The sequence below is a fragment of the Adiantum capillus-veneris genome, chromosome 13, assembly GCF_014529385.1.
Source record: "Adiantum capillus-veneris isolate H3 chromosome 13, ASM1452938v2, whole genome shotgun sequence".
Lineage (NCBI taxonomy): Eukaryota > Viridiplantae > Streptophyta > Polypodiopsida > Polypodiales > Pteridaceae > Adiantum > Adiantum capillus-veneris.
The window spans coordinates 15,054,698-15,065,483 of record NC_140943.1 but is presented as its reverse complement, the minus strand read 5'-3'; the positions used below and the strand labels follow the sequence as shown (position 1 = coordinate 15,065,483).

Below are 10,786 nucleotides of genomic sequence, written 5' to 3'. Positions count from 1 at the left end.
TAGCACCGTTGTGCTTTCTACATGTAAAGTCATTGGTGCCTTGCCATAGAGATACACCATTTGCAATGAGCATTCCGGTACTATTGCACATATGTAGAAGTGACTTTCCATAGTGATCCACTTCTTTTGCATCATTAGAACTTCGATTATACATGTATGAGTCATCCATTCTTCTTGAGACATGCGGCATGTCTACTTGTTGTGTGTCGTGTTGTAGCATATTTGTGCGAGCATTCATGTCTCCAAAAACAATGACTTCACCTTGATCCTTGTAATGAGCAATGTCTTCCTCTAGTTCAACAAAGGGCTGATCTCTATCCATATTCAAGCAAGCATAAAAGTTGGAGTCATAGTGAGGAATGTAGCAACCGGCCACAAACATGACTTGACCATTTGGTGGGCTGATTTTCAGCCATAAGTAGCGTTTATACTTATCTTCTTTGACAATGGAAACATCTTTCAAACCCTTTTTGGTCATACATGCTACGCCTCCTTGGCCTCTTCGTTGCTTTGCATTTTTGGCCCACATCAAAGAATGCACATCGTATTTGTCAAATCCAAGAATTCATTGCGCATCATGCTTCCATGTTTCGACAAGAAGTATTACATCGGAGTCATTGGTAAGCTCATCAATGCCGATTCCCGCATTCCATGGATACCCGTTACAATTCCAAAAGCTTATTCGCAAGCGTGAGTTGGTCTCATAGATCATGTGTCCCTATTTGTTGGGTGGACTTGCATCCTCCTCAAGTGGCTTCTCTTCATGAGATGATACCTTAATCTTCTTGCTTCTTTCCTCATATGCTTTGCGACGTACATTTTGTTGCATAAGAGTGCGATCCTCATATACATTACAACCCGTTCCTTTGAGGTAGATCCAACCATTGTCAAGGATGATCTTTCTCTTTACCTCATCAGCCATGGTACATACAATAGGTCTTTCTCCCGAGCGAGGGACTCCTTGTTTTCCAACTCGATGTGCACCATAAGCCATGATTCTTGACATGCCAAAGTGTGTAGCAAAAAACTCTTCAATAGCAACTGCAAGAGATTGGGGTGTTTCCATGCTTTCCTCCTTGATTCCACGAATGACGATGTTCTTTGAGCGTTTTTGTCGTTCGTGCAATTCTTGAGTGTCCACATTCTCTACATTCTTTGCTTGGACAATGGCTTGCGTGATAGGAGATGTAGAAACCACATTATCTTTACATATATCAGCCCATGATTTGGATGCATTTCTCATCTCACATACATCATGTCGTATTGTATCTATTGTTTCCTCTTTCAATACATGATCACTCTCAACTTTGCTCAAGCGCTCTTTCAATACATTCATGTCAACAAGAGAGCGTTTACATTCTTGAACTTCAGTTTCAAGATGCATCAAGCGTGTTGTTTGCATTTCAAGAACCTTCTTGAAGTGCTCACTCTTCACAACGAAAACTCTTAAAGTACCATTCTCCATTGCAAGTGCGCGCAACTCTTCACCTTGTTTGTTGACGGTTTCTTGTAACGAGATCAAGTAAGCTATGATCATTGCTTCCGTTGTTGTAGATGATGTGGTTGGATTAGCATCCAAATTCCTTGGAGATTTTGCATCATTCTTCATGGCGAGTGTGGCTTTTCCACCCTTGCGAGTTTTGTCTGACATTGCCTTCAAGTCGACAACAAAAACGCAAAATTTTGACAGTTTTTTCAGTTCTGAGATGCTATTACAGTAAAGCCTTCCATTACACAGAAAAATTCTATCTTTACATCAATGCGTAGAGGGCTTCGTGCTCTTCGATTGAGGCTATATATCACCTAAATCGGAGTTCGGATGAGCAAGTTATGCTGTCTATTAGGTCAAAAAACGGCTGTGTGTGTGAGAGAGAGAGAGAGAGAGAGAGAGAGAGAGGACACTACCCACGACAATTGGATACAGGACTGTGTGTGTGTGTGTGACAACACCATCCAAAAAGAGAGCCGCTCAGAATTGTGACTTGTGACATGCGTGTCATTAATTTAATTTGTGTCATACTAAGAGCCCTTCTACTTAACTTATTCCCGGCCCCGCCCGTTTTCCTACAGGGCGTACCTTCGACACTGGAGACACGTTTGCGATGCCTGCTCTCAGGTTCTTAGTTGATGTTTAGTGCAGTCCATGTGGAAAGATCCGGAGCCGATAAAGCAGGACACCATGGAAACTGTTTTCGGAGCCGAGAAGTGTTTGCCCTTCTACAGGAGAGCATTGAGAAGAAGGACCTGGTTTCCGGGAGACGAGTGCAGTCGCTTCTTGAAAAACACAACGTTGAGCAGGATGCGTATTGGGGGGATCATCTCATTCGCCTATTTGCGTCTTGTGGGAAAGTGCAGGAAGCAGATCTTGCCTTTTACAAGATCAAGAAACCAACCACCCATACTTGGAATGCGATCATCTCAGCACACGTTAAGTCTGCACGGAATGAGAGGGGCTTGGAGCTGTTTTCTGACATGCTACATGCGGGCACACAGTCGCCCAACAAACTTATTTTTCTGTGGGTCCTCAAGGCTTGCAAGAACTTGGGCTCTACTTGGCATGCCAAGATTATCCATGATAGTATAGTCAAATGTGGTCTGCAATCAGACAACATTATTTCAAATGCCTTGGTGGATGTGTATGCCAAATGTGGAAATTTTGTTGAAGCACACCGTGTGTTTGACATCATACCAAATCGCAATGTTGTATCTTGGTGTGCATTGATCACAGGATATGCAGCTCATGGAAAGGGCTTGGATGCTCTTTATATCTTTGAAAAAATGCAGGAGGGGCATACTGTGCCCGATAAGATGGTATTTTCTTCGATTTTGAAGGCATGCGGTATCATAAATGCAACCAGACAGACAAGGATGGTTCATGACCAAGTCATTCGTGACAGCTATGAATCTGATTTGTTCATTGGGAGCTCCCTTGTTGATGTTTATGCTCGTTCTGGCTGTTTGCAGGAAGCACAAACAGTGTTTGATAAGCTGCAAAACAGGAATGCAGTCCCGTGGGCAACCTTGATCGTAGGGTATGCTGAGCATGGGGATGTGCACCGTGCCATGGAGCTCCTTGAGAGGATGCAGCAGTCTCACATTGACATAGACAGCTTTGCTTTTTTGAGTATTATAAAAGCATGTAGTAGTGTAGGTAGGTTAAGACAAGGCAGACTGCTACATTGCCAGATGATTGAAAAAGGGTTTTTCCCAGATAGGCTACTGAGTAATGCCCTTGTCGACATGTATTCTAGGTGTGGAAGCTTGGAGGATGCAAATAGTTTGTTTGAGAAACTGCCCAATCGCGATGTGGTATCATGGGGAGCAATGATAGCCGGTTATGATGGAAATGGATCCAGTCTTCTGGCTCTCAGCCTGTTTGACCAAATGCAACAGGCCGGTGTGAAGGCCAACATAGCAGTATTTCTACCTGTGTTGAATTCATGCTGCTCTCTGGACTATTTGGAGCACGGCATGCTAGTACATGGGCAGCTGATAGAGCAAAATGAGGAGTTGGTTTTGGCTTTAGCTAATAAGCTAGTAGACATGTATGCCAAAATTGGGAAGGTTGAGGAGGCTAAGAGTGTGTTTCATGCGATGCGGAACCGAGATGTAGTGTCTTGGGGGACAATGATCTTGGGTTGTGCTGACCATGGCCATGCGCCTACTGCACTCGATTATTTTCAGCGGATGTGGCAGGAATGTACCGATGCTGACAAAGTAATATTCTTGTGTGTTTTGAAAGCATGTGGTGGCACGGGTGCCATCAAGCTTGCAAGGGTAATCCATCATCAGATTGTGACAAGTGGTCTCAACCTTGACTTGGACATTGGGAATACCCTCGTTGATATGTATGCTAAAATGGGCTCTTTAATTGATGCACGGCGGGCTTTTGATGGACTCCATATTCGGGATAAGGTTTCTTGGGCTGCTATGATTTCAGGTTATGCCCGCTGTGGTGGCTTTGCTTTAGCAGGGCAGTGCCTGAAAGATATGCAGCACCAAGGCTTGCAGCCGCATGAGGGCATATTTTCAAGTCTTCTTCTTGCTTGTACACATGCTGGTGTTTTGGATGAAGGTTATCAATTTTTCAATCTAATGATTCATGAGTATGGTATAACACCCAGTATAGAGCACTATAATTGCATAATTGACCTTCTTGGTCGTGTGGGGCAATTGAAGGAGGCCATAGCCATACTGGCCACTATGCCAACATCATCGGACATGATTGTGTGGACGTCATTGCTGACCAGCTGCAAAACATACCACAATGTGGATCTTGGGAGAATATGTTTCAATCAAGTTTCTAAATGGGACCCAGATGATGCATCTGGGTACATACTTATGTGCAGTATCTATGCTGATGCTGAGATGTGGGAGGAAGTAGATAAATTACGGGCAATGAGGAAATGTGCAGGTGCTAAGAAGAAGCGTGGGATTACTTGGGTCGAGGTTAACAATAAGGTGCATGAGTTTGTCGTTGGGGAGAAAGGCCCTGAAATTGATGATTGTATGCTTTTGAAAGCTGAAAGGATCAGCAGGATTATGAAGAAGTCAGCATATTTACCTCTGCTGGATTTGGTTCTGGACCCAACCTTCACCGAGTTGTAATGAAATGACAGCTGATGGTTGTCATTGTGTTCTCAATTTGTAGCTCTGTGAAAAGCCACGTTTATTCATCTTAAGGAATTGAGAAGAGTTGTCGATATTCGTGGAGCGTGCTGTCAAAGAAAGTTTAAAGGTCTAAGATGCTGTTTAGGTAGCAGTATCATGAAAATATGATCCTGTGCCATCTCCTTTTACACTGAAGATTCCCGTAGAAGTGAAATTGCTGCTAGGTGTTGGTCCTAGCTTTTAGACTAAGGATGGCAAGTAAACCCCAATTCTTCAACTGTATCATAAGGCTCATGTAAGAAAGGTCGTATGCCATTGTACAAAAAAGAACTGGGAAAGATGGAATCTACGACTTTCCCTTACATATTTGGTAATATATTCCCTTGCACCCTCTTTATGGGATTTTCGGGAGAATTATACTCATATCCCATCTAGTACTTGAAGATTTTAGCTTGCAAGTGTATAAGGATCTGGCTCATACCCAATATAACATGCGGCAAATTGAAGTGAGTTGAGTGACATTGCTTTTTAGTCAATTGACCTAACTAGCAATGCCTTTACCCTCTTCCATAACTTGTGGATTAGCTGATTTTTAAGGAAGGTGGATTAGCTGATTACCAAATGTGCATCTCATGGTTGATAAAGAGAAAACCCCCAATCCATTAGATACTCGATTGAATGGTGAGGCAATATAGGAAACAGAAGCAACAGGTGCAATTGACATGGAAGATCCAAGGTAGAGTTAGAAACTACAACGTCAGTGCTCGAAAATAACCTAGGTTTAGTGTAATCCCACCTACAAAATTTGAGGTTTACCTTCTTAATTTTAAATTTGAAGGTGAGAAAAATTACAAAATTAAGATAATTTGAGTGTACAAATCTTTAAATGGTCAATTTACCTCTAAAATTTCTCATTTGTAGGGCTTTTGAAAAAGTGTGTTCCACAAAAATTTTCTTTTCTCACAGCAAAATTCAAATGCATCTCTATTCATTAAACCTCATTGTATGGTCAAACTTTCTTGATAATGCTACTACACGCATAAAATTGCTGTATGGCTAGATGAAAGGGCCCCTTCATACAACGTAAAAAGAAAATCCTTAAGAATTGGAGAAAACATAACACCACCACGACCCTCAATATCAACCAGCTCTTCATGAATCACCGCATGACGACAGAATGCATCGTCCAAAAACACTAGTATCCTTCTTCAACTTGAAAGGCATATCATTGTACTTGCCCAACCTTTGATAGTGTCTTTCTCCCCTTCTTAAAATCTAACCTCTTAGATACAGTTTGAACTTCGATGATGATAGGCATGCATTATGGAGTTTGACACACCCAAGCATCAACAATTGCTTACTTTCTCCTTGAAAAAGTCCTCGAAACCTCAATTATACTCCTTATGTCAGCATCCTGATCAAGGCATGCATAATTTCAAATTTTCAAATTTCAAAAATTCTAAGGCTATGCTTATCCCTCACATATAAATTAGGTTATATTAAGACTTCCTTTATTGCACCACATCAACATAAGACCAAATGCCAATTTTTACATTGAGCCTTGAGGGGTTGAATGTGTTACGAAGGCCCATATCCAATCAGACAATTGTGTCTTGCACGCCATTGGGAAAAATTAAATTAAGAACAAAAGGCAATGAGAGAAATACATATAAAAAATTTAACTTTCAAGAAATACTTGCTCCAACTTGGAGTTTGACCTATGATAAAAGTAAAATATATTCTCCATAGGTTTAGATTTTGCCGAATTGGATTCGAACTTATAATTGCAAGCCCGTTACACATACGAATTAAAATTTAGATATGGAAATTATGCACATTCATGTTTAGAATCGTTGTGCATACTTAGGTGCACAATTTGTTTCAGATTCACAATTGTGACTGTACTGCTTGAACAAAATCAAACTTATCACTACGTTTGTAACATAAAAGTGTCTTTCTGGTGCTTTGGGAAAAATTGAATACTTTTAATAATAATAGCTTGCCAAGATTTTAAGTCCTAAAAGCTAAAAGAAACCTTCTCATGGGAAAACTAAGTAAGATATACAATTCCTCACTATTTGGTCATGGTGGCTTTCAAAGTAAATGTAGTGCTGAATTTTACCAAAAACACCAAATTCTGGACTATGGGATGAGCCCGTTGGCTGCTTGCTCAGTCTTTTCTTGCATTGTCCACTCCCACTTTCGATCTATCATGTTCCCACCATGATAGTTCCTATCTGGATTTGTGACTTGGTTGGCCGTTGCGAGTCGTACACTTGATTGCTTATTTTTTAAAAGGTTTTGATATACCTCTCCAGCCACTCTGATGAGAAACGCTGGTCGGGGGCATTTGAAAACTAAGTATGCAACGCTTCCTCAACGTAGCGCACATGATCGGGTGCTTGGTCCTTGAATTTTATATAGTAGTTCTTATACGTCGAGTGTATAAGAATCTGCAGATGGCACCGAAAAATTCTACCCTTTGCAGTCCCAAAGTCAACCTCGCCACCATACTTTACAATGTAATATCGTCCATGTGTGTGTGGCATTGGCGCGTTTGTGTCCTCGTCCTCTGCGGTTGGAGCAGCATGCTTCGAAATAGGTGAGTCTCCCCCCCCCCCCCCCCCCCCCCCCCCCCCCACCAAAACACGTCTCCCAACAAGAGCCCCCGCCGCTCCGCCCGCACTCGTTACCCTGGGATGAATGCCACCACGTGCTACAAGAAGATGCTCGCTGACCACATATAGACTATCGACGAGGCTTAGGCGAAGTAGGAGTCGAATGGAATGATGTGGGGCCCTGCACGACGGAAGGGGAGTGGGTCGGTAAGAAGGGAGGGTAGAAGAAGGTAAACCGCGAGTTAGGACGTACCGTCTCAAGAGTAGGGTCCACTGGAGGCAATGTCCACCCTAGATGGCCATCCACATGAGACATGAACCATCCAAAGGAAGAGTGCCCTGGTTGCTCCCCACCAGACTGTCTCTCATCCGACATCTACAAGAGATGCAGTGAAGAGTAAAAAAACCTATTCGAGATTTAATCTCCCTATACCTAATCCATACCTCCCTCTCTTTCTATCTCTCTTTATCCCCCCCTCCCTCTCTCTACCTCTCTCTCTCTCTCTCTCCGCCCCTTATCTCTTTGTCTACCTCTATCTCTCCCTCTCTCCTCACTCTCTCTATCTCCCTCTATTTCCCTCTCCCTCCCTCCCTCCCTCTCTATTTCCCACTCCCTCTATCTCTCGTTCTATTCCCCTCTCCCTCTCCCTCCCTATTTCCTGTGTGTGTGTGTGTGTGTGTGTGTGTGTGTGTGTGTGTGTGTGTGTGTGTGTGTGTTTCCCTCTCTATTTTCCTATGTACCTCTATTTCTCTCTGTATCTCCCTCTCTTTCTATCCCCCCTCCCTCTCTATTCACCTCTCTTTCCCTCTCCCTATCTCTCCCTCTCCCTCTATTCCCCTCTTCCTCTCCCTCTCTATTTGCCTCTCTCTCTCTCTCTCTCTCTCTCTCTCTCTCTCTACCCCTCTTTACCTCTCCCTTTCTACCCCCCTCCCCCTCCCTCCCTCCCTCTCTCTCTCTCTCTCTCTCTCTCTCTCTCTCTCTCTCTCTCTCTCTCTCTCTATCTCTACCTCTTTACCTCTATTTCCCTCTCTTTCTATCCCCCCTCCCTCTCTTTCTCTTCCTCTCTATCTATATTGCCCTCTCTCTCTACCTCTCTTTCTATCCCCCGCTCCCTCTCTCTCTCTCTCTCTCTCCCTCTCTCTCTCTCTCTCTCTCTCTCTCTCTCTCTCTCTCTCTCTCTCTCTCTCTCTCTCTTGTTACCATATACATGTGGTAGTGATGTGTGTGAACACATTAGGACCGCGAGGGCATTTTTTCCCTCTTTAGGAGGTTTCCCCCCTGTGCATTGTATATACGCCCATCATTCTAGGGCTATCTATCTTTCCATTGCACACTAAGTAACACACTCTCAGTTGTGTGCCTGGAGCTTCCTTTGTCTTCTCCAAGCTGTGTCCGTTTCTTTGCAACCCTAATTCCAACAATGGGTATCGGAGCAGGTTGCATCCTCCCGGGCTTAGTCACCAGCAGCACCAGCACATGCCTGCTCACTTTCTCTGATTTCTGTGAGCTTTGGCGAACGTTCGCAGGTCGACAAAAATTTTGGCTCATTTCAGCCTCTGTTTCCACTACAGGCAGGTCTACACAGACAATTTTTTCATTTTGTGCAGAATTTTTATCAGTGTTTTTTTTTGCATAACAGGTGCCTTACAATCTTCTACGGTTTGTGCTATATAGCACATGGTGTTCCCGCTTTGTTCCTCCTCTTTTCGGGAAATTTCAACATCAGGTGCAACATTTACCATGGCTGACACAACAACAAAGATGTGTTCAAGATGTTTGCTGCTGAGGACAGGTTGGATGGGGACAATTACCCTATATGATACAACATGTTCTTGTGTCAAAGGGCGTTCTAGAATATTGTGTAGGACATTGATGTATGTCCTGGTTCTGAGGATGTAGGCGATGTTGAGGATGTTGTAGGTCTTGCTGCAAGGATTGCTGCTATTAGAGTTGTATTGCCTATGACTGAACAAGCTCGTTGGGATGTAAAGGATGCACAAGATCATGCATTGATTTCGTTGTCTATGAAGCGCACCATTGTTCCTCACATTCGTTCTGCAAAATCTGCAAAACAGGCTTGGGATATTCTAGCAGGTCTTTATGCAAGCCGCAATGAGGCTAAAATTGCTTTGCTGCGTAAAGAGATGGAATCAAAGATTATGCATGAGGAAGATGATATGGACACTTTCCTTGCTGGTGTCAAGGATATCAATGAGCAACTTATTTCTGTAGGTGAAGTCATTTCAGACAGTTCCCTTGTGCAGACTGTTCTTGATGCCTTACCAGATTCTTACGAGACTTTTGCCAGTACTTGGAGACTTATGACACAAGGAAATCCTGAAGTTCTCAAGTTTGATGCATTATGCACATTTCTGTTGAAAGAGTCACTTTCTAGAAAAACAGGAATAGGCGGGGTGCATTTGAACATGCTTTTATTGCATCTCAAAGAAAGGGTGGTAACAGCAATGCAACCACTTCTTATGGTTCTGTTGTGAGTGGAAAAACTTATGTTCCTAATGCTTCTGCTGTTGGCAGCAATTCGTCTAGAAATTCTGGTGATAAGGGCAAAAAGAAGATGCGTTGCCATTATTGTAAAGCTAATGATCACTTGATCAAGCAGTGTCCTAAGTTGAAGGCCAAAGAGGTTAAGAAGAAAGAGGGTGGTTCCAATGCAAATGCTGGTTCCACTACAAATGCAGCCATTGTTGAGTCTTTTGTGAAAGGAGACTGTGATGCTGCTGTTGATGCAAAATGGGTTTTTAGTGCAGAGTGCACTTACAATCTTGTTGTCCATGATGCATGCATGTCAGTTGCTGCAGATTCACATGTGTGGTATTTCGACAGTGGTGCTACAAAGCACATTACCTCACATCGTGAATTGTTCACCTCTCTTGAGTCTGTTCCTCATGGGAATTCAATCACTTGTGCCAACAATGCCTCTTATCCGGTTCAGGGAGTTGGAAAGATTGTGCTTACTGTTGCAAATGGCAGTTCCTTCACACTTGTTGATGCACTTTATGTACCTGGGATCAAGAAGAATCTCTTGTCTGTATCTGCACTTGCTAGACTTGGACTTGTAGTCAAATTTGTGGATGACAGATGTACAATTCATGGTCTCAATTTTGGTAATTAAATTGTTACATCTGGCTTTTTGTGCCATGGGCTATATAAGCTCACTTTGTATGACAAGTGTGGACAAAATTTTGCAAATGCAGTTGCAGATTCAAGGGCTATTTCAGATGCAAAACTTTGGCATGCACGTTTTGGTCATCTGAATTTTGCCAGTTTGTCGCGTTTGCCGAAATCTGATATGATTGCTTCTTTGTTGCCTCTTAAAGCACCTGACTGTATTCTGGGTAAAATGTAGCATTCTAAATTTCCAAAGGATGGTTCAGTTAGGGCCACATGCAGATTGCAACTTGTGGCGCATGCAAACTCTGTCCTTGGGCAATCACTTGTACTTCTCGTTACTTTCATTGATGATTGCATGGGTATTTCCTCTTAAAGCAAAGTCCAAAGTTTTTATCTGCTTCAAACAATTTTTGGCTATGGTTGA

General features: G+C 42.9%; 1 protein-coding gene across 1 annotated transcript; it reads left to right on the top strand.

Moving 5' to 3' along the window:
• Positions 1 to 2,005: 2,005 nt before the first annotated feature.
• LOC147443635 (putative pentatricopeptide repeat-containing protein At3g01580) lies at positions 2,006 to 5,225 on the top strand. The gene has a single exon (XM_086526437.1). It carries the CDS (start codon positions 2,128 to 2,130, stop codon positions 4,606 to 4,608), a length of 2,481 nt encoding a protein of 826 aa, XP_086382563.1. The 5' UTR covers positions 2,006 to 2,127; the 3' UTR covers positions 4,609 to 5,225.
• The last annotated feature ends 5,561 nt before the right edge of the window (positions 5,226 to 10,786 follow it).